Below are 27,253 nucleotides of genomic sequence, written 5' to 3'. Positions count from 1 at the left end.
TGCCACGCTTGTTGGTGACGGTGAAAACGGCGAGATTCACCGGGATTCCATTCAGCTCGAGTCGTGAGGTCGGGCCGGACGCGCGTGGTGGCCACGCCGTTCAAGTTCAAGTTCATTGATTAGGTATAGCCCTGTGAGCCATTCGGCTCTTGAATCGGGTGCAACCGCAACAAACAAAAAACATGAACAAAAACATCTTAAAGTGAATATGTGACTGAGTGCAAAACAGAAAATCCAAGAAAAGACAGTAAAATGTTGCTGAAAAAGCACCGCACACAAAAATGTGCAAAAATCCCAGTGGGATTCAAGTCAAATAACAACAACCACAAGACAACTTAGATTAAGGCCCATCAGTCTAACTCCGTACTACAACAAACAAACGTGGCCAAACCAAAAAACGGATCGAAAATCACCAAAATAAAGCCATGAAAGCAATGAGACAGTGCAGGTCATAGGAACTGTGACCGAATTTTCACAATAAACGACCTAAACACAATAAACGACGATAACGCACCGTGCGCTGCGCGTGGCATCGTCAGGCTACCCACGCGGCATCGGTGGCATCTTCGTCCGGCATGGGTTGGGTTGAGGTGCGTGGGGGGTTTTTTGGAAGGGCGATGACATCGATCTTCTGCGTTATTTGTTTAGATATTTTTGACAAGACCTCACATTTCGCTCTGGAGGCCTTCAACGTTGCGTTGATGAATTGCGGAGCGGCGGGGCTGGTTGGCTTGCTTGGGATGCTGGTTTTAAGTGGATTTGCTCCAAATCTCAGTGTCATCTGCCAGAGCATTTGGCGATTTCACCGTTTCACGGCACGTTTGCGCGCGCTGTTTGCTGCATTTCGCCGCAATTTTGCATCAAACCACCGCTCACGGCTTAAAATTGTTGAAGAAACCGATGTAAAGTCGTTGTTTTGCACGAAAACGAGGGTTTGATGGAAAATGTTTCAACGAACAGCGCCCCGTGGCAGTTTGCCGCTAGGGCAGCGCCCCCTGGTGGCGAAGATTTGAAAACTGAAAAAAAATGTGTTCAGGTCTCGACCGCCTTTGTCCCTTCCAGGTGTCTCCCTAGTGACAATTCCACGTATGTATTTGTCGTACAAAATAAAAGCTGTAGAGAAGAGAGAGAGAGAGAAACACGATTTCTTGTCCATGAATGTTTTGCGTTTGATCGTTGTAAGTAAAATGACGTTAACAAAAAATATTAAACGATCGAGCCGTGGGGGGGGATTTGAACCCGCGAGCTCGCGACTCGCAGCCCCGCGCACTCCCCACTCGACCACAGAGAAGTTGATGGCCTCGTGTCGCCATGGAGACTCGGGTGGTCGTCACGTGGCAAGAGACCCGGGGGCGAACCTGGGTCACTTGAGGTCAGCGGTACAACCGCGAGCCACGCTCCCCCCCTCCCTCTCCTCTTATCCCTTGAAACACTCTCCCACAGAAACACTCTCCCACAGAAACACAAGATCGACTTCAACGTCGCCTCCCACTGCAGTTACCTCAACCCCATGGAGCCGAGCTCAAATCTTCAAAATCATTGCGACTTTACCGTCAATAATTCCCTTGGGAGTGAACAATAATACAAGTCCATTGTGTGTCTGCACGTGCACGTGTTTAGTCCGTGAGCCTCTTGGCTTTCCAGCCCCAAGATTCAGCATCACAATTGCTCAAGAGAAGTGCTTCGCAAAGTGTTCACGTGTTGGTTAACGATTGACTTGGAACATTGTTGCGACGACGACGATGATGATGGTCTGATACGTGGCCCCATTGTCTTTGTCCTGTTCGCCTTTTGGCGTTCTCTGACCTAAGGGGCCGTCCATAAATGACGTCACGCGATTTTGGACGATTTTTGACCCCCCCGCCCCCCTTCGTCACACGACGTCACAAAAAGTCAGACCCCCCCCCTCAAAAATGACGTCACAAAGCTCTGCCCCCCCCCCCCCCCCCAAATAAAAAAAATGCTTCAAATCGCTTTAAACTATTGTCATATATGCGTATTTAATGTGGCGCTGCACTCTGAAGTTGTAGGAGAAAACATTTATTAAAAAGTCTATTTAATTAAGTATAACGTTTTTCTATATTTATTTAAAGTTGCGCATTTTGATGTGACGTCACATTTCTCACCCCCCCCCCCTAGGTGCGTGACGTCATTTATGGACGGCCCCTAACACTGGCAGTGAGACGAGGCCCTATAAGGAAGGCTGCAGTCTCTCGTGTTGGCCAATCCGTTTCAAAGACAACGCATCATACACGATGAGAGCATTACTCTTAGGTTTTTTCGGTAAAGTCACGTAGGTAAAAAATAATAAAAAGAATAATAAATGAAAATAAATCAATTAAATCACGTTTCGGAGGCAACACAAGCTTCCTTCATCAGGTGTATTTAATTGATTTATTATCAGTTATTATTATTAAATTTTCATAATTTTTTTACCTACGTGACTTTACCGAAAAAACCTAGAGTATGAATCCTTACAGTCATGAAAGCTTCAAATCTAGAAATGATGAGAGCATGTTTAAATTTCGATTTGAAGCTTTCGTGACTGCAGGGATTCATACTCTAGGTCTGTCGGAAAGACATTCAAATGCTGTCTTTCCGACAGACCTGTTCTTCACCTGAGGACGGCTGCTTGCGTTGTGGCCGAAACGTCGTGAGAATTGTATTTTATAATGTTTTATTTTTATAATTTTATTATTTCCCTTCTACGTGACTTTACCGAAAGAACCAAGAATAGAGCATGTTTGTTTACATGTTCACCACAAGTAGTGTGCGGTTAATGCAGTAGTTGATTCCTTGCGAAATGTTTCTATTTGGCGTTTGAACATCTTAACACCGGTTTTCCTGTTAAAGGGTCAAACTTATTCTTGTTTTTTTTCATACTGGCAATAGAGGTCCCAATGAAGATATGAAGCCAATTTTCAAGATACAATGCCAACGCGTGTCCGCCCAGGAAGGGCCCCCCGCCACTTTGGGAATGTTTGGCCAATTCCATGTTCATTCATTGGCTTGGTGTTTGGAGGATAACCGAGAACCCTGGGGAAACATTCACCCAAGCATTGCTCACAGCGGGGGTGGTGGGGGGGGGGGTCACGATCCCACTTCCTCTACTGCCAGCAGGTTTGGGATTTTGTGTGCGATCCATCAAAGAGCCTGGGACCCATTGAGAGCAGTAGGGCTGAAAAGGGGCCATCCATTTAGTAGGTGCGCACACATCTCTAAAAAATGTACCCCTCCCCCCTCCCTGTACACACGCGGACTTTTGACCTTTTTACACCCCCCCCCCCCCCGAATCCTATAGAACGGCGATATTTAATCCACGCAGAAACGATCAATGATTAATAATATTAACGTGTTTTAAGCAGACAGTCCACCGCCGGACTATCTAACTCATTTGGAGGCCAATGTCGACAAATTATCGAGGCTTCACCCCCCCCCCCCCCCCCGTTTCCTATGCGTACATTGTCAGTAGACCCCCCCCCCCATATGCAAGCGAACGCATTTGAGTTAACCCCCCCACCTCCATGCGTACTTACTGAATGGACAATAATTCACTCGATGAGCCGAGAGCTCAACTTGCTGGTAATGCGAGTTCCGGTACATGCGTTGCGTATTAGGGGCCACGTGTTCTGTATAACATATCGATATTATTACGCGCGCACAATAACCCGCCATTCGCCACTAAGTGGCGGTGATGTCCCCACTGCGCTTGTGCCGAGTGCCACGTGCACTCCGAGGCCACGCGGAAGAGTCGATGGCTCGCTGGCAGGAAGTCACAGCACAGAACCAGGCGCCGTGGGTCGACCGAGATAAGTGGCAGATGCGCCAGCTGTATTCCAATCTGTGCCAATTTTATCCGCCCAGCGCTCCGCTCGTTGTTGTGGGCGTCGCTCCTCTGCCCTCCGTCTGCCCAGTAGCAGCGTCCTCCACGAGCCTCCTCCACAGAGGCCGATCTTGACACCGCTGGTACCGGTCATCGGCAAGTCCACTCAGCTCCACGTCCCAATCGTGCGACAGCCCGGGTCCACGACAAAGATGCAGCTCAGAGGGGGGAGACTCAGCTCCGTGAGATTCTGTGGCTCCGTGAGATTTGATGGCTCCATGAGAGACCTTAGCTCCATGACAGAGCTCCACAAGGGAGCTCTGGGATTTGACATCGGCTCAGCTCCATGAGACGTTTGTAGCTCCATGAGGGCGTTCTCGCTCCACGAGGAAGCTCTGGCTCCACGAGAGACCTTAGCTCCATGACAAGAGCTCCGCAAGAGAGCTCTGGCATATGACAGACTCAGCTCCATGAGACGTTTGTGGCTCCACGACAGAGCTCTGGCTCCACGACAGAGCTCTGGCTCCACGACAGAGCTATGGCTCCAATACAGAGCTCTGGCTCCATGACAGAGCTTCGCAAGGGACCTCTGGGATATGACAGACTCAGCTCCATGAGACCTTTATGGCTCCACGAGGGAGCTCTGGCTCCACGACAGAGCTCTGGCTCCACGACAGAGCTATGGCTCCACTACAGAGCTCTGGCTCCATGACAGAGCTTCGCAAGGGACCTCTGGGATATGACAGACTCAGCTCCATGAGACCTTTATGGCTCCACGAGGGAGCTCTGGCTCCACGACAGAGCAATGGCTCCACGACAGAGCTCTGGCTCCACGACAGAGCTCCGCAAGGGACCTCTGGGATATGACAGACTCAGCTCCATGAGACATTTGTGGCTCCACGACAGCTCTCCACGAGGGAGCTCTGGCTCCACGAGGGAGCTCTGGCTCCACGACAGAGCTCCGCAAGAGAGCTCTGGGATATAACATAGGCTCGGGCTCCATGAGAGAGCTCTGCTCTTTAGCACCGATCATGAATATAAGGCCACTGCCAAAATGACTGATACACACCAACACAGCAGGTATCTTTGTTACATATTTTTAAAAAAAGACCTTTGAAGGCTTTAATTCTTTATATTATAAAACATACTGTGGTACAGTTAGACAATGTAGGGCTGGGTAGATTCGTCCGGCTATAAACATTATGTACACAGCGCAAGAGTGCTTAACAATGAACCAAAATCACCGCTCGGCATCCATCTCCCAGGCGCGGTCCTGGCAGAGAAGGGGTTAAATTTTAACTTACAAGATATATACAACTCTGTACATTACAGCCACGACTGTTTGGGAAAAAATAATAAATATTCACGCGCTTTAAATTTGTCTAGCACCAAAACAGGCACAATATATAAAGAAAAACAATCGTTAAAAAAAAAAAGAGTTGAGGCTGAGTTTAGGGCAAACAAAACAATGGTTGCAGAAAACGAATTTCAGCCCCGGACACATTTCGAGACAGAAAAAAAGAAAAAATCCAAGGTACGAGTTGGAACAGGAGTCACAAAACCTTGCGGCTCTAAAAATGAACTTGCTTCGTGGCATTATTTATTAATGGCCTCCCGTCACGTATTTTCATCAGGTGCATATTGTGGCTCTTGATATATTGAGGGATGGGGGGGGTTTGTTTTCTATTGAATTCGGAAGTCAAAAAAAATGATTTCGTTATTTTGGTCGTCGATCCCTGCGGGTTAGAATCACATCTCCTCCAGACCGAGTGATGGATGCACACGCGTTCTTATCCAGACGCGTTCACAAACACAAAAAACAAACTTAACAGCACTCGCTCGCTCTCGTCCAAGTGTTCGTTTGATCGGTGTGTGAATGATTCTAGTCTTAGTCGAGTCGAAGACGATACGCGTGGAGTTAAAAACAAAAATGCGTCGGCGGATTGCATCTCGTCAGCAAAAAATGCTGACAAAATAAAATCCAGACTAAAATTCCACAGGTTGCCGTCAAGACAAGACTCGAAACAGACCTGACGTGGAGACTGACTAAACACCGCTCTCATCCCAACCGAACTGCTCGTCGTGCAGAGCGGCAACATTCCCTCCGTGTCGCGACACCGCTCCACCAACGTCTCCGAGGGACCGATCGCTCCTCGCACGCGGGCACACAACCCCCCGAGAAACTTCACAGTTCGAACCGCCTCGCCGATCGCCGGCAACGCCAAAAGACTCGGACCGATATTTCTACAACAGCCAATTCGACAACGGTCACCGTGCGCGCGAAGGACGATGGGCCAGCGCTGCAGATTTCTAAACGCCAGGATAAAACTCGGCCAATTTGCCATCGGTGAAGCATTTGTTAACGCGGTGGCATCGACAAGGGCAGGGAAACACACATTTCTTTCCGGCCAATTAAAACAACTTTTTAGAAAGAATGTATTCGATTTGAGAGCACAACAACCTCGGATCGTCATTTTTACCTCTTGCTGGTGACTCCAATGGACGTTGCCATCACAGTTGCCCACGAAGGGGAGCAGCGATAATACACTTGTCCGGGTCTGGACAGCCACATTGATATCATTATAAATCGAGGGATGTGCTGAAAAAACTCGACAAGCCACAAGATCTGTCCAGAAAGTAGTGGGAGGCTTTTGTTCACAGTCAGTTAATTAAGCGGATGAAAAATGTGATTCAGGTCATTGTGCGACCATGTGTGCGTACACGACACAATAAAAACTATGAAAATGGCATGTAACCTGTTCAAAAAGAAGTTTAGCATGGGTTATATGAATGTGGGGTGATGAAGCCTTTCCAGCAAACCATTCATTCGCAGACGGCGACCATCCTAAAATTACCCGCGGTGCACCATGGGCACAGTGTTCAGAGAAAACGTTGCTCCTGCTTTCCCCGCTCCTGAGCTTGATACGCGGTAAACATTTAAAATCCCGACGATCGACTCCGGTGTCAAATCCAGGTCCGAGCGTGCGGTGCGAGCACTTCTCCGATCCCGATGGCGTCACGCCGGGCCGCACACCATCTTACCTGTGCCGGAGACCAGCAACCATGCCCGCACACAAGTGACTTCGCCCGGCGAAGCAAACTTCACTCCCGCATCACCCCAACGACAATGACGCGCTGCTCCTAGAGAACCCGAGCGCGCTCCCCACGTCACCGCCAAACCAAAAATTCGGCTAACGTCAAAGTAAAAAAAAAATCACAAACGCCCCATTTAACAGTACTCACGTGTTTCCATTCGCCAGCGCTCAATTACAAAACTATATACAGGACAGAATTACAAAGAGTGCACGGAGAAAGAGCCAGAAGCTCCGGTGGGAGCCCACGCCGCGCGGACTTGGACCCCCGGGTGTCTTATGTACAGCACCAAAGCGATTAAAATACAAGATACGCAAACATCCCCACCCCACCCACCCCAAATGAAAGTGACTTAGAAAACATCGTCATCATAGCTCCCCCCCAACAAAACCCCTAACGCAGTCACTCGCAACAACAAAACCATAAATCCACAATCTCGCACACGAAGAACGCCCGGGCGTCCGAGCCAGCCGGAACGGCAAGTCCCTGCGCCGCGCCGGTAAGGAAGGGACAGATTCTCGGTGGCGACGGGGACACGTGTGTCATATCCGCAAAGTCACACTCGCAAAAACGAAAACTAAATATTCAAGCAACAAACTTTTTCTCCAAAAAAACGGTTTTCCCAGTTTTGCGATCTTCCCGGAAAAAAACCGTGCTCGCTGTTCGCCGCTGTAAACCGTGGCACCCCGTGCCCCCCCCCATGTCAAGTCAACCCGGGGAAAGAAAAACACGTGAACGAGCTCCTCGAACCGGGCGCGAATGACGACGAGAGCTCCGCGGAAAACGCAGAACGGGACGGGGGATTGGGCGTGTAAAAACGTGTGCGCATAATGAAACGCTGGCATGTCGTCCTCCTCCTCCTCCTCGCCAGCATTGAGCAAACAAAAAGAGTTCCACCTCCCTCCTTTGCGAGTGCTTCTCCCGTCACAAAAATATACTATTTACATTTTTTTTGCTTTTGCACGCATTTCAAAAAGTTCACCAGTAGCAGCAATGTGAAAATAAACAATCGGCCTCCTCTCGGCGGTGCCGGTTCCACGTCGTCGTTGTCCTCGTCACCGCGCCGTTCAGACCGGTCGGGCCCTTCGCGTCGCTGTCAAAGGCCGTGGCGCCCCCACGCTCATTTTAGGGCGATCATCGGTGGGAATCGTCGCTGGCAGTGAAGTTGCTAAATGACTTTCTATCGTCAACAATGCAGTTGTCCAAAATCTGGACAAATCTGACCGCTGCTCTGCCCATGGGCGGCTGCCAATCGGATCACAAGACAGGCGTCACGTGGCTTTATATGGTTACCCGAGGTGATGTGCTCTGTAAAGCAATCACTCTTCATCAAACGCACTTTTTAATCATAGATTTACTGTTTCCTTGGTATGTTATTGCACATGTCGATTTGACTGTTCTGTGTTGGTATGTTTTGCTACTTTCAAGAAAAACTCTATTTTCATTGGCTAGGGGGGAACTCTATGCCTCCATACCAAATGGCGTACCAAGTTGCCACCGTGAATGCGTTTGCTGGAGTAGATTGCCGGTAACCATTGCCCTAGAATTGCTCAGGTCCTTCACGGCCTTTCACGCGACGCGCCAGTTGCCCTTGCTGACCATCGACCCACACGCGCAGCTCCTGTCCTCGTTGCCGACCCAGGGAACTTAGCCCGCCCGCTCGCCCGCTCGCCCTGCCCCATTCGAGGAGGTGAGATCGGCCGAGCTGGTCGGGCGCGCGAGCGAGCGGGCGGGCGAACGGATGATGTGCCGGCGTCGCTAGTTCAGGGTTCCCCGGCAGTTTTCGGCGCCGCAGAGACAGGGGATCTTCTCGTCCTCGATCGGGAATTTGTAGTCGTAGGTGATCTCCTCGTTGACGGCGATGGCCTGCTTGGAGTAGATGACGATCTTCTTGTGCGAGTCCACGGTGATGATCTTGGCGTAGCAGTTGGGCTGAAGATGGGGAAAACAAAGCGAACGGGAGGTGAGCGGCGGCGGTCGTCACTGCCAGCCAGCGCACGCGACGCCGCGGGCTCTGGGTTTTGCGCGCACGAGTGAGAGCGCCACCGTCACTCGGCACGCCGTGTCCCATCAGACGAACCAACCAACAAAGGCTTTGATACGTGACGTGGATAGTTAATAGGGGGGTTGATTAGAAAGCCTGCGATGAAACCAATTATTACGCAACACTAGCCATGCTTACAATCACGTGTGAAACGGATATTTACACCGCATGACAATTAGATGCAAAGATTACACTGAGGCCAACGGATCAGGCACAAGTGTCAAGAAGCTGCACCCTTCAAAACCTCCATATCTAAACATTTGTAGGCCTAGCATAAAAAATTAAACAAAAAATATAAAATAAAAGTTGATACATATTTTTGGCAGCCCAAATGGCCGAATGTTATTTTCAAGATCAAATTAAATACATTTATATTTGTATTCAGCACCCCATAAAATCTGCAGACGCAAACTTCCATAGGCCTAGATTCCAAAAGAAAGATGGTTCACAACGTTCTCCGCTCCTCGCCTGGAGGAGCACGAACAACGGAAGCCTCCTTCGTGAGATCGCGAAGGGAGGGGAGGGCGGGTGAACGCCGCCACTCACGTTGCAGCTGTGGTTGATGAACCGCGCCAGATTGCCGCACTTGGTCGCGTCGATGATGTGGTCGTGATCCACGCGGAACATGTAGCTGCTGCCGATGCCCTCCTTCTCGTAGTGCCGCTCGCGCATGTCCGCGATGACCTGCGGCGCCACGTGGCACACGATCAGGACCCGCCCTCCCCCACCACCACCACCACCCACCACAAATACGCAGGAGACGACCACCCGAATGTGAAATTGTAGTTGTTGCTCTGCATCTACATCAGCCGCATGGAAGAAGGACCCCCCCCCTCCCCACATCCGTCCCACCCTCCCCCAAAACCCGTCCCACCCTCCTACCAAACCGTCACCCATCGAGGAACGTCGCCCCCTGCCACCCCCTGCCGCACCCCCCCCCCCGTCCCCTGACGTACGCCTGTCCCCCGGAGGTGAATACGCGATGGCATGGCCCGGCCAAACGCGCAAGCGTCTTCTCACGCCGCACAACCACTCGTTTTCTTTAGAACCGCTTCACGTGTTCAATTTGGTGTCCTTCCGCCCTCCGCCGCACACCTCCGATAATCACGGTTGGCTACGTGCGGTGCGAAAGAAGTTCAGCGTACGGTACGGTACATCCACGCGGCCGCTGCTCGCTTGTGGATGGGATGTGTGACTCAAGACGCTCCCTTTACTCGCGCGTCCACGACCGTGCGTGCGCACGATCCATCGACCGCTACTCGCCACGTCTCAGTTCGGCCTCCGCTCAGCTATTCGATGAATTCAAGTTTTTTTTTTCGTTCTCACAATTACGGCGCCTGCAGCATCTTCAGTTGCTTGTCTACTGGTTCGCAAAAGTAATGCTGGGAAAGGGCAGCCCCAACTCTGGTAACTTGGCACGCACATCACAGAAGAGGAAAAAAAACCCACTACTTTTCCTTCAATCAAATCAACCTGTCCGTTCAACTCGAGATCGGCACGCAATTTGAGCAACCCAGGCCAAGTCCGAGTCTGCCGTCCCATGGCAACGCGGTATCCAAGGCTGCCCCGACAATCTACGCCGATGAATTCCCTCAGTCACTGCGGCAAAGCTAACCGGCACGCTTCCGTGGTCCCTGGAATCAGACCGAGTTCCGAGCGAGAGCGTCCGACGCTGAGTTGGGGTGGGTGGGGAGGTGGGGGTGGGGGGGGTTTACCCACCTGCCGGATGCCCTCGCCGACGTATTCGATCACCATCTCGTCCGCCGCGATCGGCTCCAAGGCGAAGAGGCCCCAGTCGTGGATGTCGCTCTTGGTGAACTTGAGCTTCTTCTTGCGGAACTGGAGACAAAGACGGGAGCGCGCACACACACACAAAGGGTCATACGGAGACCTTGCTTAAATTCCTCTGTGTCTCATGAGCGCCTAACATCTCCGACTGCTTGCTACGGTCTAGCCAAGGAGACCCCCCTCAGTGGATTTTCTGTTTGCACTTAGTCACATATTCATTTTAAGATGTTTTCTTGTTCATGTTTTTTTTGTTGCGGTCGCACCCGAATCAAGAGCCGAATGGCTCACAGGGCTACACCTAATAAATACACTTGAACTTGAGTGACAGCCGTCTCTGTGCGGCACGAGGTGTATGCAGGAATGGCCTGCAAGTAGGCCTAAGTCAGCCATATAGATATTCCCACATATATGCGTACAGGAACATGCGTACACACGCAAAGGTAAAGATCTCCCGCACAGCCTTTAAGAGACTGTTGGAGCAGCAAGCGCTGTTAGAGAGCTCCTATAAAGGCTTGCATGGCACACGAGGGATGGGGTGGCCAGCACCATGCCTGATCGTCCCCTTCGTCTCTCCAGTGATGATGTTTACGCATCACCCCAGATTCTCATTTCAAGCCGAGTCTACCTAGGGGAGGCCCAGGATTAGTTCAGGTCATCTCTGCCATCGTAATTGGCCGTGAGCGAGAATCCGAACTCGGGTCGCCGGGTTCGTAGCGCAGCGTGCTCACGGACACACGCGCACGGACAGGCGTCGTCCTGTAATCGTGAGCGGTGCGCACCTTGAGCTGGTTGAACTTGAAGAGGTCGCTGTCAGCCGGACCCCCACTGCCGAACGACGCCAACAGCCTCCTCTGCTCCGAGCGCCGCTCCGAGCCGGCGCGCGTCGACAGAGACGGCTGTGCCGGGATGCTCATGCCCTGCGAGCGAGACGACCGACAGAACGACGCCAGGATGAGGCCGGCCGGAAGCACAACAACATCTCACCGTGGTCAGGATGGAACCACAACAAAATGACGTCGGGGTCAGGCCGGCTCGCGAGTTTGTTAATCCACCAGTGAGGGTCCACGGGACCAGGACGGTCTCAGTGGCAAAGCGTGCCCCTGCATGCGGAACGAGCAGAGTGAAACTATCAACTATATACAGGGTCCATACTCTTTGATTCTTTCGGTAAAGCGTCCGTCTGCCTCAGCAGCAGACCATGCTTTCCCACCTGATGACGGACGCTTGTGTTGCCCCCGAAACGTCGTGATTTATTTTATTTTCTACCTACGTGACTTTACCGAAAGAACCAAAGAGTATGGATTCCTGAAGTCACGAAAGCTTCAAATCAAGATATACAGGGTGTTTCAAAAAGATGGACCTTATTTCAAAGCAGCATATTTCACGACGGCAACATCTTACAATTACACAAAAAGTTACAAACGGTTTAATGAGTTATCACGTTTTACTAAACATTTGATAAATGCTCTATGTGCCCTCCACCTGCTGTACGGACAACATCGAGACGATAGTTGAATTCGTCCCAAACGTCTCTCTTCTCACGTTTTCCTCCGAGGTGCGTGGTCGCCCCGTGCTCTTCCCCGCACATCAACAGCCTGGTTCCTCAAATTGTCGGTACCAACGACGAATGCTCTTTGACATCGGCGGATCAATGACAAATCGCCGTTGAAACGCACGCTGCTGCACCGCAATTACGAATTCGGTCTTGCTGAACTGCAGAACGCAAAACGCCCCTTGTGTTGCGGGGTCACCATCTTGCGAATAACTGAGGCTAGGGGCTGTTTGTGCACTGGGAGAGGCATCGAGCGGTAATCATTTGAAACTCTATGCCCCGCCCTTTCAAGTGGTAAGAGTTTCATTCATGGGCGGTTCGTGGTTGCAGATATAGCGATCTCAAATCGGTCCATCTTTTTGAAACACCCTCTATATTAAAAAATTACCGAGTAAGACCCACTGAGCTGTATAGCTCTTTTTCAGAAGTGACCTGGCCACAACTGATAGCTCAATAAAGTGGCTTATCGTCTGGAAATGTATTGCAGCCAAATACTCCAAAAGCACGTTGATTATAAATGTGGGGGGAAAAACTGGAGGACCCGGTGAAAAATCCACGCGAAAAAAGCATGAGAGAGACACGCAAAGTCCAAATATACAGCGGGCGTCAAGGTCAGGATCGTCCTGCATACGAGGCCAAGTGGTTAACATCTCGCCACCGCGTCGCCCGCCGGTGAGGACCCCAGGTACGAGGACGGTCTCATTAGCAAAGCGCGGGCCGTGCGCGCGCAACGAGCGAAGCGCGCACGGGGGACGGGCGGTCGTGGGGGGTCACCTGCGTGTCGGCCGGAAGCTGTTCGTCCAGCGCGACGAGTCGCTCGGCCAGGTAGTGCGCCTTCTCCTTCATGCTGATCTTGTAGTAGCCCTCGCTGCGGGCACAGCCCGTCGCGTGCTCGCGCAGCCCGTCGCTCGCCACCTTCTTGCGGTGCCCGCGCCCGCCGGGGCGCTCGGCACGCGGGATGTGCGTGTGTGCGGCGCCGTCAAGGAGCGCAGCGGGGCGAATTGTGCGTGCGTGGTGGTCACCGCGCGTGGTGGTCACCGCGCACCCACGTGTTTGCGTTGACCCATAACCACCTGTGGTTTTTCCCTTTACCTCGTAAAATTTCTCTTCGGTTAGTCGTGCAATGCTGCTCGAAGACCATGTAGTCATTCTCTACAATATTGATGTTTTTGTTTTGTTGTTGCTGTACTCACGTTTGTGTGTCCGTGCATCAATGTGTTCATGTGTTTGCATCTGGTGGTGTTGGTGTATTTGTGTGCTTGAGTTAGTGTGCCCGTGTGAGTGGTAGTGTAGCGGTTAGCGAGCTGTACTACGAGCCCGGTAACACGAGTTCGATTCCAGCTCACGGCCAACATTAGTGACGATTATCTGAACCGGTCCTGGGCCTCCCCTAGGTCGACTCAGCCTCATATGAGGACCTGGTGCTGTGTGTAAAACATGGCCACAAGGAAGATAAAGCTCGCCGGGCGTGGTGCTGGCCACCCTCGTGTGCAGTGCCGGCCTTCATAGGTGCTCGCTAACAGCACTTGCCTCAACAGACTGTTAAGGCTATACGGAGGATCTTTATATTTGTGTGATCGTGCATTGGGGTGGGGGAGGTGGGGAACGGTGGTACAGTGGTTAGTGCTGTGAACCTGATAACCCAAATCCGATTTCCAGCCACGGCCATCGTGAGTAGCAAGCAATTCCTGAACTGGCCACAGACCCCCCCCCCTATAAGGTGTCTGGCCATGCCAGCCTTAATAGGTGCACGCTGGCGGCACTTACGTACATTCAAGGCTAAAGAAGTGACCTCTGCTTCAGCCGTCTGTACGCAGGCGTGTCGCGGCGTGTACGCGTGCGGGTGCGTGCGCGCGACGCCATCACGGGAAGGATATGAGGGTGAGGGACCCAGTGGGTGTCGTTGAGCCACTCCATGCTGTTGTCCTGCGTCAGGAGGCTCGCGTAGGTCGTGCGCAGGTACTCCACGTCCTCCGCGTCGATGCCCATGTCCCAGATGTCGTAGAGGATCGCCATCTCCTCGAACTGGCTGCGGGGGCGGAACTGGAAGTCGGGCGGCGAGGGCGGCGGCGTGGGGATGCGCGCCGCCAGGCCCTCCGACGGCCGCAGGCCGCGCCGCCGGCCCTTCCGACCCATCTTGGGCCGCGTGGCCGCCGTCGCCTCCGCGAGGAGGCCCTCGGCCAGCGCCGTCTCGACGCCGCCCCTGTCGCTGCCGCTGCTGACGCCGCCGCCGCCGCCGCAAACGCCGACGGGCGTGAGCGCGTCGGGGACGGGGACGGCGGCGACGGCGGCGGCGATCGGCGTGACGCCCGGCTGCGGCGTGGACGTTCTCACGTCCACCTTGGGAGCTTCTGAGTGGGGCGGCTCCTGAGCGAGGGGTTTTGGGAGGAAGGCCTCAGGCAGGACCTCGGATTTGATCGTCTCGGAGAGCCGGTCTTCACTCCTCTCCTCCTCCTTCAACTCCTCTTCTTTCAGCACCTTCTTTGTCACGATGTCATCTTTCGGTAACTCTTCCTTCACCGTCCTCTTTATGACAGCGTCGTCTGCTAAAACCTCATCTTTCAGTGCCTTTATCAAGACCTCCTCTTTCAAAACCTCCTCCTGAACTGTCCTCTTTTTAACGTTGTCTTTCAAGGCCTCCTGCTTCAGTGGCTTCTTTCTCATTACCTCCTCTTTCAACACCTCATCCTTCACCGTCTTCTTGTTGATGACGTCGTCATTTTTGGTGACATCCACGTCGTCTTTCAACACCTCTTCTTTTGGAACCTTCCTCTTCAAAACCTCTTCTTTCAACTCCTCTTCTTCCACCGACACCAGCTCCTCTTTCAGGTCGTGCACCTTCTCAACGAGCTTGGCTTGAACAACCATTTCCTCGGCCGCGCCCGAACGCCTCAAGTCCTCCGCGTCATGAGTCCTGGAATCCCGCACCGCCTCCTCGGCAGGCGACGCCGCCGAAGCGTCGCCCTCCACCTCGTCACGCGGCGGCGACATCTCCTCGTCCGGCGGAGTGAGCCTCGACTCGGTCTCGATCGAGGTCCCTATCGGTCGAGACTCCGAGTCCCGGGCTACGAGCTCCCCGCCGTCCCAAGAGGACCGCGTCGTCTTCTCGGCGGACGAGGGGGGCCCCGGGAGGAGGGGAGACGAGGCGGCGGCTTCGCTCGTGACGCACGGCGCGGGCACCGTCTCCACGGGAACAACTCCCCTGCGCTTCGATCTCAACTTGGTCTCTGCCGGCTTGGGGCTCTCGGTGAACGAGGCCGCTCGCAGGCGCAGCTCGCCGACGACGCGACGATCCTCCTCCCGTTCCTCCTCCTCCGCCTCCTCCGTCTCCTCCGTGGTCTCCTCCGGCGCCTCCACTTCTCGCTTGCACACGACCTCCACTTCCATCTTCTCCGCCGCCGGGCGCCCGAGCTCTCCGTCCTCCCGCTCGTCCTCCGACGGCCGTGTCGCTCCGTCGGCCCGCGACTCCCGCGCGCCCTTCTGCGTGATCTCGGCGAGCAGCTCGGCGGCGACGTCGGCGGCGGTGCCAGAGTCGGCCTTGTACCGCAGGTTTTTGCCGAGCTCCGCCTGCAAGGCCGACTGCTGCGCCGAGAGCTTCAGCGTCACCACCTTCTCCGTCCGGTCTGCGTCCACGTAGCGGAACTGCTTGAGCTTCTCCCAGTCCCTCGAGTGCAGCATCACCACGGGCCGCAGCTTGATCTTGTCCGACGTCGACCTCTTCGATTCCTCGCAAACGTCGGCGACTTTGGCCTCGGACCTCGGCTTGCAGATGTCATCGGGGGTCACGGCGGGGGACGAGGCTCGCGGCGAAGCGACGTCGTCCTTCGTCTCGGACCGATCCCTCTCGTCCACCGGCGGCTCGGGCGAGGGACGACTCTCCTCCAGCGCTTCGTCCTCCGACAGGAAGGAGAGTATGGCCGACACGGCCCCGTTGTGCTCCGGGACGTCGTCGTCCGATGAGATGTCGCACTCGATCTCGCCCCTCCTGAAGAGACTCTCGGTCCTCTTCTGGCCGCTCGACGTCTCCTTGCCGTCCAGCGGGGGCAAGGAGGTGTCCATCGCAGTGTCGTCGTCCTTGCCGACAAAGGTTCGCGAATTCTGAAACGAAGGAAACTCCTTGCCGGGCAGCGGCCCAAAGTCGGCCGATGCGAGGACGCGCCGCTGGCTCTCGCCGTCACCGGTGGCCGGGCTGCGCGGCAAAGCCTCGGCAAATGGCGACACGAAGCCCATGTCCCTGCCGGGCGTCACGGGGATGTTCGGCGACCGCGGAGGGAGCAACGTCGACCCCGACAGGGACCCCAGGAGCGACGCGGGAGTGACGGAGTCCGACAGCGACGTCCGCGCCGTCGGAGATACCCTCTGCGGCACGGCAAAGCCGTGCGGCGCCGTCGGTGGCGGCCTCTGCGCCGCAATCCTCCACGCGACGACGCCGCCGCCGCAGGAGTCCGCGTCCGACGAGGAGAGCCGCGGCCCCCGCGACTCGGGGAAGTCGACGTCGGAGAACGTCGACTGCGGCGGCGGGTCCCTGCCGGGCGTCCGAGGCACGTCCCCCTCCTCCTCGTCATCGCACTCGGCCGTCTCCAGGTCGCTCTCGTCCGAGCGCGGCGGGGCGCCCGGTGGCGTGGCCGGCCCCACGCCGAGCGGTGCAACCGGCCGGCCCGGCGGAGCGGCCGCAACGGCAAGCGGCGGCGGCGATGCCGCCACGGGGGAACCCGGCTCACTCTTGTGCTCGCAGAACGCCGGCACGTCTGCAACAGTATCGGCACGTGATGTTAGTCTATGGGTTTTGATAATTATCTATGGGTCCAATATCAGTCTACGGGTCCTATGTTATTATATGGGTTCTGTTCGTATGACTTCAACGTTAGTTAAGTCCTATATTAATCTAAGGGTTCTACAGCAGTCCATGGGCGCTTTGTTAGTCTATGGAGCCAATTGAATTCTACAGAGCGCACGTTTTGGATCCCAAATCCCAACCAAACTTTGACCTGCATGCCCGAAGCTGCCTCGGCACGACCACCGATCTCACCGACGCCAAACGCACAGGCCGACGAGACTGCCAGCGACGACATGGCCAGCACCAGCCTGCTGGCGGGGGTGGGGGGGGGGGCGGTGAACACTTCACGGGTAGGCGGGGACGGCGGAGCGAGAGGGGGCAACCCATACCTGCCGTCGGCACCTCGTCGCCCTCGTCGTCGGCGTCGAACGTGTAGTCCTCGTCGTCGCGCGCCAGCGCCGCCGCCACGGCACCAGCGCTCGCCCGCGCTCTCGTCTCACGCCGAGCGCTCTCCTCCTCCTCCTCCGACTCGGACTCGGACGATTCGGACGACGAAGAGCTGCTCTCGTACTCCGAGGAGGACGAGGAGGAGGAGGACGACGAGGAGGAGGACGACGACGAGGAGGACGAGGAGGACGAGGAGATGGACAACGAGGCCTTGTCCGCGGGGCGGGCGTCCGATGGAGACACGCGACTCGCCGTCTCCAGCTCAGACTCCGGCTCCGATTCCGACTGCGTCTCCGAGCCAGAACGCGACTCCGACGGCGACTCCGAGCCGGATGCGGAGGTCGACTCCGTGCCGGACTTTGAGGAGACCTCGCTGGCCGTCTGAGCGCCTGTGGAATGAGTCAATAGGAAAGAAAAGCGTTAAGGGCGGTTTTTGTATTTGTGTTGAACCGAGCGGCCCCGAGGAATGCCCGATCCCCTTTGCAGGATCATGTCCCGGTTCAAAACGTGCATACATTACGCAGTCTAAACTCGATTTTGCGAATCGACTGTTGGAATCGTGTCTGTGGTCCGGCCGGCCTCGTTACCATCCGATTCCATCTTCACGTCGACTGCTCGGGCCTTCTTCTCCACGTCAGAGCGTTCCTCTTCCACCACCTCCGCCAATTCCACCGCTGCCTCTTCCGTCTCTTCCACATCATCATCTTCTTCCTCCTCCTCCTCCTCATCCTCCTCCTCTTCCTCGTCCTCCTCCTCCTCCACTGACATCTCTTGCTCCTGGGAAAAAAGGGCGGAATAGAATCAGTGTAAAGTGAAGCTTCATCTGAAAAGGGTTGTTGTTTTTTGACCCAAAGTCCGATGACGGCATCGGGTCATCTGATGAAATGTTCTTTCTCCATGAACTTCTATTCTGTGCCATGCACTATCCTCATATCTCATTCCACCACATCCTTTCATCTCTCCCCCGGTCTCCAACCGTATTCTGCTAACACAATTTAATTCATCGCAGCAATGATCGACGGATCGATCGACTATTTCCATGGCGTGGAGCGCCCTTCGCGTGTGACGACGGCGACGCAGGGTGGATCGCCGTTTGGATGGGGCGACTACATGGTGGATCCCCACCTTCTTCTCCTCCTCCTCCTCCTCCCCTTCGCTGTCGAGCTCCAGCGGCCGGGCCACCCTGTGCTTCCGCACGCGTCCAACCGGCTGCCCCTCGGCCTCCGAGGCGTCGCTCATCCTCTCCTCTGCTCACGCACACACACGCGCGCAGACACACACGCGCGCAGACACACACGCACACAAAAGCACACGCACAAAGGTGGTCGTCCATTGTGCTATTGGCAGTGGTGGAGATGTGCCGGCATGCAACGGTTTAAGGCCACGCTGATGCTAGAATACAGGCGAAGTATAATGAAATATTATTGGTGGAAACCTTCATCGTCTTCCTCCTCCAGCTCGCACGAGGGGCTCACGCGCGCCCTCTTCTGCTCCGACACGGCAGCTGGCTCCGGGGGCTCTTTCCGTTTCACCTGGGGACATAGGAAGACGGGAAGGAACCGTTCGGTGGTCACTGACGATGCTGCTGTCAAGTTATAATAAAAATGTTGTGGAAATGGAGCAGCACAACGTGATTAGAACGACTGATGAGAGACGGAAGATTAACGCTGGAGGGGAGACCGGCAGAAGGGAAGAGAATCGGAGGAAGACAGGGGAAGGGAAGGCAGGAGCGAGACGGCACCACAGAGAGAGAGTTTGGAGGCCGCTATTGTACAGCAGCAGCTGAGGAAAGAAAGTAACGGAAGAGAGCGAGGTGGGTGGGGGGGGAGGCCTTCGCCCAGCAGTGTGAAGTTACAGGAGGCCGACAACAACGTCGGCTCCAAGCGACGTCACGAGGGCGAGTCATCCCTTTGGCCTGGGACTGAGAGTCACCTTGAAGGAGGGCAACCTCAGCGCGCCGCGCAGGCCCATGCCGAAGCCAAGGCCGTCGACGCCCAGCACCGAGCCCTTCCCCCAGCTCTCGAAGGGCGAGGGCCCGCACAGCAACGCCGAGATGGGCTCCGCCGCCGCTTTGCCCGGCTCGTCGCTCTTTCCGCCAGCGTCCTCCGGTTTGGCGACCTCCTCCGACTTGCCGGCCTCCTCCTCCTTGCAGGGCGTCTGCGCGGCGGACGCAGGAGAGAAAAGAACGAGCGGTTGGATCTCAGCACTGTTGGGACACGAGCGCGACACTCGCTTTGACATTGTCTTTACGGGTGCGTCCAGTATTTAATTCGCTAAATATATTGAATGAATGGTTGACAAATAAGAGATTAATGTGTTGATTTGCGTGGGCAAGATTTCTTTAGTAATCTTCTGTTTACACCACAAGAGGTTTGGCCAATTAAATTAATGAGTCGCGCGATTCATAACGGAGTTGAGTTTGGCCAAGTTACAATTATTAAGTTGCGACCTAAAAATTTCATTATGAACCAAATGGCATATTGGCTGTGAAAACTCACATTGTCAAGTTAACCGACTGCTGTGAGGAGGATATTTTAAGTTAATTAACAAGCGTTCGTCTTCAGGTCGGAGGAATTCAGAGAACCTGTAACCCCCCTCCAAGCATAAGGGGATAACAGTGCCGTGGTCCGTGTGAGACAAACTAAACTATTTTCATTTTACTAGGTAAGGCCCACGGAGCTGACGAGGATGACGACGGTGACGAACCTGAAAAGACTCCCCATCCCGGCGAGCGACATTCAAGCACCTCACCTTGAAATTCCTCTCCTGCTTTTCCCACCAGTGGTCAAAGGTCTTGAAGGCGAGACCCTCCACCATTCGCTTCCTCACGTCCCGTATCATGATGTTCTTCAGCTCGGTCATCACGGCCTCCAGCACGCCATCGATCGTTGCCTGGTGGGGGTCGTCCTTCTTCTTGGGGGGCGGCCTGTACCCGGGCGGGGGAACCGCCGGGTTGAACGTCACCGGCGGCAGCGGCAGCGGCAGAGGAAGCGGCAGCTTGGGGTAGAGCTGCGCCGACGGGAAGGGCGGCCCGGCGCCGCCAGACATCGGCGGCCCCTGCAAGTGACCCATGCCGCCCATGCCGACGCCGCCGGGACCGCCGGGACCGCCGGCGCCGCCGGCGTGAGAAGGCCTGGGAAGCGGGTACGGGTAAGGGTAGGGAGCCTGGGGCGCGGGCTGGCCCGGCGCGGGCTGGCCCGGCATCCCCGCCGAGTTGGCCGAGTAGCGCTGCATCATGTGTATGCGGCTCAGCATCTGCGTCTGCATCTGGAAGGACATGGGCGCCCCCGGCGCGGTGCTGCGGAACCAGTGCCGCACCAGCTCCGCCTGGTTGGGCATGCCGTAGTGGAAGTGGGGCAGCAGCGGCGGCATGGCCGAGTGGGGCGGGGGCAGCGGCGGGGGCAGCGGGGGCATGGGCAGCCCCGGGGGGGGCGGCAGCGGAGGCCTCAGGACGGAGGACGGCGGCGGCGGAGGCGGCGGCGGCGGCGGAGGCGGCAGAGGGGGCGGCACCAGCGTTGGCAGAGGAGGGGGCGGCGGAACGCAGGGAGGGGGCGGAAGGGGTGGCATGGAAAAGGGGGGCGGGATGGAGGGGGGGAATCCCGGCGGGGGCTGGTGGGGGGGCGGGGGGATCGGCGGGGGGGGCAGGTTGATGGGGGGCGGCCCCGTGGGGGGGATGGACGTTGGTAGGGGGTGGGCCACCGAGGTGGGTACGGGCGAGTTCACTTCGATGGGTGCGGAGATGGACGAGGACTGCCCCGTCTCATTGTCTGAGATGTCCATGTCGTCGTCCGACAGCTCTTTGGGAGGTGGAGGCTGCGGAAATCAACAAGAACACAAGGCCAATTAAACACCAAACATTTTACAACGTGAACAATGGTCATGAGAAATAAAATAAAAAATGCCACTGCCAGGCTCCTGACTCGCACCTGACACTCAGATCCCTCTACTGGCTCCCAATCCAATCGCAGATAAATGTAGAGATCACACTCACGATCTTCCAACATCCACCATTAACTCGCTCTGCCCTCTCGTCTCTCGTGTCACTCTACTCCCCTGCACGCCCTCTACTACCGCTCCCGTCCCCTCTCCCTCCACATCCCGCCACTCCCTCGGCTCCAGTAACCGCCGCGCACAAACCGACACGACCCACCGACCCTCGTGCCACAGGCGAGCGTCGCCGCCTCCCGTCGCGGAGCGTTACCTCGCTGGGCACCTCGACCATCTCCACGTCTGCCCCCCTGCTGTCCTCGGCGTCCACGATGGGCGTGGCGCACTCCGACGGCAGCCTGCCCTCGCCGTCCGACCTAGCTGGCAGGGGCGGCGGCCTGCTCGGCGTGGAGGGGCGGCTGTCGGGCTTGGCGCCACCGAGGCTCTTGCTGGGCGTCGCCGGGCAGCTGTCCTGCTTCGGCGTCTGCGGCCAAACGTCCTGTTTGGGCGTCTGGGTCCTGCTGCTCGGCCGCGACGAAGACGACGTCGTCGGCGTCGTCGGCGGCGGCTGCTGAGGTTGCTGCTGCTGCTGCTGCTGCTCGGCCCTGGGCGTGTGGGCGCCGCCGCTCTCGGAGCTGAACGAGAGGCGCGTGTCCGGGCTGAACACGTCCGGCTTCGAGGGCCTCAGCTCGCTGTCCTTGCGCAGCGTCGACACCATCGCTTCCACGCCCTTGAGGATCGTTGAGCTCTGCGGGAAAAGCGGCGGCGCGGCGCTTAGTCAGTGTCGTTTCATTTGTTTGGTTGGCGCGACGAGCGAGGGCAACGACACGATTTCGGACGTACGTTGCAGACACTTTAAAGAAGACATGGGCGATCGTTAGTGTAATTGTGACCTGTACTTTTAACTTGGGCAAAGTCAGGGGTTCATTTCTCACTGAATACTTTTCGGGTCGCTGGACTGGAGTAGATGGCTCGTAATTGGTAGCCACAGCCATAGTGAGAGGAAAACTGGATGTGGCGTCCCAGGTGCTGAAATATTTTCTGGGCAGACCAGGCGGAAATTAAGCACTAGGCATAAAACGTCAGCCAATTAGAACTTAGAGGTCGCCAAACTAAAAATAAACCATACAAATATAGGTTCGACAAATGGGACAAAAAGTATTGATTCTTATATTAAATCACAACAATTCATTAAATCGCCTAAATGTGAATAAGTATATCTATGAATGCTTTTTGTGTTTAGTTTGTTGTGTTTCCGCCGCACCTCCGATTAGCACGATTGGCTACATACGGTGCGAAAGAATTTCAATTCACAATACCATAGATGTGAGTAACGATTCAAATGACACAGTGAAAAATAAAAAAACCATACAGGATCGATTCTATCAATCAAATCACAACCCGTGCCCAAATCGCGACAATTCATCGAAATCGCTTTTCAGCAGCGGGGGAGAAGTTACGAATTGATCCATCCTCACCGAGCTCCTCTCGTCGCGACTGTCATACACCTCATCACCAATGTCCGACTCGTCGGAGAAAGCCAATGGTGTCGGCGAGATCTCCTCCAGCTCAAAGCCGTAGATGGTGGAGATGGGGGTGGGCGGTGTGGGCGGGGACGGAGGCCTCCTCCGTCCGCGCGTCGCCTCCCTCTCGCCGCTGGGGACGTTGTCGTCCATGAGGAAGGTGGGGAACTTCGCCCTCTGCTCCTTGAGCAGCATCTCAATGCGCGAGTCGAGGCTGCACGGCTGCGCCGAGCCGGGGGGACTCTCGCCGGGCAGGCTCGAGGAGGGGGGCGGCGTGGAGGAGGCGGAGGGCACGGGCGACGGCGTGCGGCGGGAAGTCTTCTCGGCAAGAGAGAGAAAGAGCGACACAAACCGGCGCCGAATCAAATCACGCGGGTGCGTTTGGTATTGGCGCCATTCTTACGATGCAGAACCATCACGGCGGGGCTCAGGTCCGCAGCAGTTTCATGGCAGGGGGCGAGGTTTGCGACGTGGCTTTACCCTCAATTGCACAAGTAGTTTTTCAATTTAGCAATTTTCGACAGTGACACCTGCGAGTTCCCACACAGCGTTAATGTTGCATCAACACTCATTTATACCAATGCTTTCTTCGTATTGCACAACATAACAGACGGACGGCCAGAGCTAATGCATTCATGCTTTCTACATTAATTGCAAAAAAAACAGATATATTCATTTTAATCATAGCTCTCTAGGGGAAGGTGGGAATTGTTTGAATGGAATAGACTGTAAACTTGTAAAGGTGTCATCGAGGTGGGTCTAAGATGAGCCCCTTTAGACAATTCTACAGACGCAAACCGCCATCACTCCTCACCTTCACTCCGCTCTCCCTAGAGAGCGACGGCGAGTCAGCTGCCACCGCTGCCTTGGCCGTCACAAACGAGCCATCACTCCCTTCCCCGTGCCGGGGCGCTCCCTCGCCGGGGGGCGACTTTGGCCGCTCCGGCTCGCCGTACGCTCCCGTCCACGGCGCGGAAGGCGGCGGAGCGGCCGTGGCGGTCACCGCCGCTGCCGCCGGCACCGCCGGGGTTGTCGCCGACGAGCCCGAGTATCCTGCGTAGGTTGTCGTCGTCGGCGGGGGAGGCAGCGGGGGGGGCGGATGATTGGGGAACCCGCCGGGGCGGCCGTGGTGGGCCGACCCGTGGAACGCCGACGGCGACGGCAGCAGTGGCTGTTGCCACGCCGTCGTCTCGGGCGGCGCCGCGAACGACTTGTGTTCGAGGCCCTGGCCGGCGTACCCCTCCGCCGGGAAGAACCGCTGAGTCGCGCCGGTTGAGGTGCGCCGCCCGCCCTCCTTCGCCGTCGTCGGGAGGTAGGCCGCCTCGTGAAGAGGGGCGGCCGACGACGAGGAGGAACAAGAGGCGGTGGGCGTCTGCGGCGGCTCGAGAGAGACCGGGGTGCCGGCGCTGTGCATCGAGCCGTACGATAGCGAGTCGACGGAGCCCGGCGTGCCGTGCTGCGTCGCCGACGACAGCGGCGTCGGCGGCAGTACCGAGGAGGAGGCCGGGGTATCGCGCAGACCGCTCGAGTAGGCCGTGTCGGTGGAGTAGGGCGTGTCGGCCGACGCCAGGCTCGCCGACGCAGCGCTCTGGTAGCAGCCGTTCTCGCTCAACGTCCGGCGGCGCGGGTCACAGGGCTGAGATGGCAGCGGAGGCAGCAGCGGCACGCACAAACATCAAGGAGTTACTGTCGTGAGCTCACAGTGTAGACCGGGTGAAATGGGTTTCAAGAAAGAAATGTCTTTATCCCAATTGTGCTATGAGCATTATGCACCCCTTCGTGCTAGACAACGACCCAGGTAAACAAATATCAGAGCTACCAGCGAGACCTCAAGTGGCCTGTGGTCCATACAGTAGGGGCAGCACTTTCCCACCAGTCCTGTCGCTGAGAGTAATGTTTCACACATGATTGGTCAAAATTAAGAATGTTATTTACACTGCTGGAATTTAGAAAATTTAAGTGCACAACCAAATTTAACGTGGTGGCTATTTTTTTTGCTTGGTCATTGGTGGTTGGGCTGAGACCATCGACTCACTGCGCTTGAGAACCTGGGGTTTTACCGGTGTCTGTCTGAATTTGAACTTGGGATTTCAGCAGCGCCAGCTCAGCGCTCTGACCTCCAAGGCCTCTGGTCACCGTAAAACAAGTTTAGAGAAGAGGGAATTACAACAACGACAACAACAACAACACGAACAGTAAATACAGGAGAGCCAACCTCACCTGGCACGTGTCGGCGGGCCCCTCCTCCGTGAGCTTCTCCACCGGCAGCGTCTGCGGCGTGAATTTCCCGCTGAGCAGGAGATCGTAAAGCTTCCCCCGCATCTCCCCTGGGCAGAAGAACAACAAAACGGTGGCGGTCACTCGCCGCTGTCACAGGTGGGCCATCGCGGGATGGTCAGTCACAGTTGTCACAGCTGGGCAAAAAACGATGGGGCTCATCTCCTGTTTACAGGCCTGAGCCAGTGGTGGAAATTCCGAATTCCTTTGGCGTGGGGTGGGACTCTTCGTATGACGACCACTATTGACTTCCCCAGCATGTGGTTCCCAATGTTATCGACCCCGGACGGATGATGATGATAGGCCGAGTTAAACCCCAATGAGGATCTGAACTGGCAACTTTACGATTACGAGCCTCTCGCTCTACCGCTGGGCCACCTGACCTGAGATCATACGTGCACACTGAAAACCGCACAGCTGATTGCACACCTCATTCAAACACACAAACACTCACACAGGCAGTTATTCAGAAGCACACACTCCCGCACTCTCACTCATTCATTCCGAGTGCAACGGGGCTCGCCGAATAATGCGTAAACACCGGCGCATCTCCACAGCACCCCACAGCAATTGCACGCTCGTGTGTTAGCATCACAGACAACTTCGCCCGGCGCAAAATGCTGCGGCGAGGAAAGCAATTTTAACTTTTCAACTTAACCATCGGCCCCAAAGTTCGTTATTAACCAAAACCGTACGAATTAAAAGTACATCCAAACTCGTTGGTCAGGTAGGGGAAGGGGGAGTTAACTGAGGGGCCGATTTTCCGGCCAACAGCACAGTTGTTCTCAGATTACACGACATTGTCTGGGGTCCGCTGATGTCTGTTTGTCGCGGGTAACCCAAGTTGGGAGACGCACACGCTGCGTCCGTGTCGCCATGCTAATTTACGCAAACGAGGCAAACACTCGCTGTGTCTGCGTGTCCCCAGCAAACTTGGCGCTCACCACACATCAACCCATTACTTTGCCGTATTAGCCTTCACAGGTGTTCGCTAACGCACGTATGTATGTTGAACATCATTCGCACCGTATGGAGCCAACCGAGCTAATTTCCCCAACAGTCTGTTAAGACTTAAGGCTGCATTTAATTAGCCTTGACTTGTGGGCGGTGTGGGGAACGGTGACGTAGCGTAATTCGCTGCGCTACGAACCCAATGACCTGACATCGATTATTGGCACCGCGGCCAACTTTAGTGGTACGGCGGCGTGACCGAGCAGCGGCGCGTTCGCCGCTTGTTTGTCGCAGAGGTTCACGGTTCGAATCCGGCGGCCGCCCTGGTTATTACGAAGAGCACAACAACCGGAACGATTGTTGCGTCTGCTTCACAGTTGACACTCGAGACGCCCCTGATGTCATTCGCAAGAGCGGGCCATTGTGTGCCGGCGTGAAGATCCAAATTTGCCAAGTCCGAAAATGACGTCGCAAGTTACTCGATTGAGATTACACAGCAGTAATCATCGCCCCCAACTGGCAGACTAATGCCCCGGGCAACTCTTGCAGGTGAGACTCTATCGTCGTCCCTTGGGTTCTCACCTGGTTCAACAAAACAAACTTAAAACTTCGAGTGGCAAGCGTCATCTGAATAGGTGCTGGACCTCCCCCAGGGCGACTCAGCTTTACATGAACAGCTGGTGCGGTGATTTAAGGGCCCTTGTTACGCGCAATCGACATGTCCGTTCCTATCCTCATCATTATTATTGAACATCAGTACTTGGGAGACAAAGGCGGCTGTGGAATGGTATTGGCCACATCGGCCTTCCTAATGTGCCACATGCTTGCCAACAGTACTTGCCCTGACAGCCTATGACGCTAAACATTTGCGTGTGAGAGAAATGTATGAGCACAGCAAGCGCCTCCTGTCTCAACCGGCACGCGATGCTAAAAAGGGAAATAATTTGGCAACTGCCAACCTCTCTTCCCTCCGGCCCGTGCATTCTAACATTTCGCCAGAGTATGCCGGTGATTAAGGGTGTGACGATGCATAGATTCACCAATTAATATT

At 55.5% G+C, this 27,253-nt stretch overlaps 1 protein-coding gene across 1 annotated transcript in view; it reads right to left on the bottom strand.

Annotated features, from left to right (window-relative positions):
* Positions 1-7,598: 7,598 nt before the first annotated feature.
* The window catches only part of LOC144730942 (histone-lysine N-methyltransferase SETD1B-like), a 29,221-nt gene continuing 9,566 nt past the window's right edge, over positions 7,599-27,253 (bottom strand). Inside the window, exons 5-20 of the mRNA XM_078611821.1 lie at positions 25,195-25,301; positions 23,789-24,610; positions 22,930-23,292; positions 21,726-22,199; positions 20,276-21,337; positions 19,457-19,681; positions 18,960-19,056; positions 18,650-18,771; positions 18,112-18,301; positions 17,467-17,913; positions 14,152-17,048; positions 13,075-13,218; positions 11,528-11,665; positions 10,680-10,799; positions 9,507-9,644; positions 7,599-8,848 (exon numbers count right to left, since the gene is read on the bottom strand). Coding sequence (XP_078467947.1) covers positions 8,675-8,848; positions 9,507-9,644; positions 10,680-10,799; positions 11,528-11,665; positions 13,075-13,218; positions 14,152-17,048; positions 17,467-17,913; positions 18,112-18,301; positions 18,650-18,771; positions 18,960-19,056; positions 19,457-19,681; positions 20,276-21,337; positions 21,726-22,199; positions 22,930-23,292; positions 23,789-24,610; positions 25,195-25,301 — 7,520 coding nt within the window. The 3' untranslated portion in view covers positions 7,599-8,674. The remainder of the gene's footprint in view (positions 8,849-9,506; positions 9,645-10,679; positions 10,800-11,527; positions 11,666-13,074; positions 13,219-14,151; positions 17,049-17,466; positions 17,914-18,111; positions 18,302-18,649; positions 18,772-18,959; positions 19,057-19,456; positions 19,682-20,275; positions 21,338-21,725; positions 22,200-22,929; positions 23,293-23,788; positions 24,611-25,194; positions 25,302-27,253) is intronic.

This window comes from Lampetra planeri, chromosome 37 (assembly GCF_965212315.1).
Source record: "Lampetra planeri chromosome 37, kcLamPlan1.2.h2, whole genome shotgun sequence".
In the NCBI taxonomy this organism is placed as follows: domain Eukaryota; kingdom Metazoa; phylum Chordata; class Hyperoartia; order Petromyzontiformes; family Petromyzontidae; genus Lampetra; species Lampetra planeri.
This window is presented reverse-complemented; position numbering and strand designations above follow the sequence as displayed.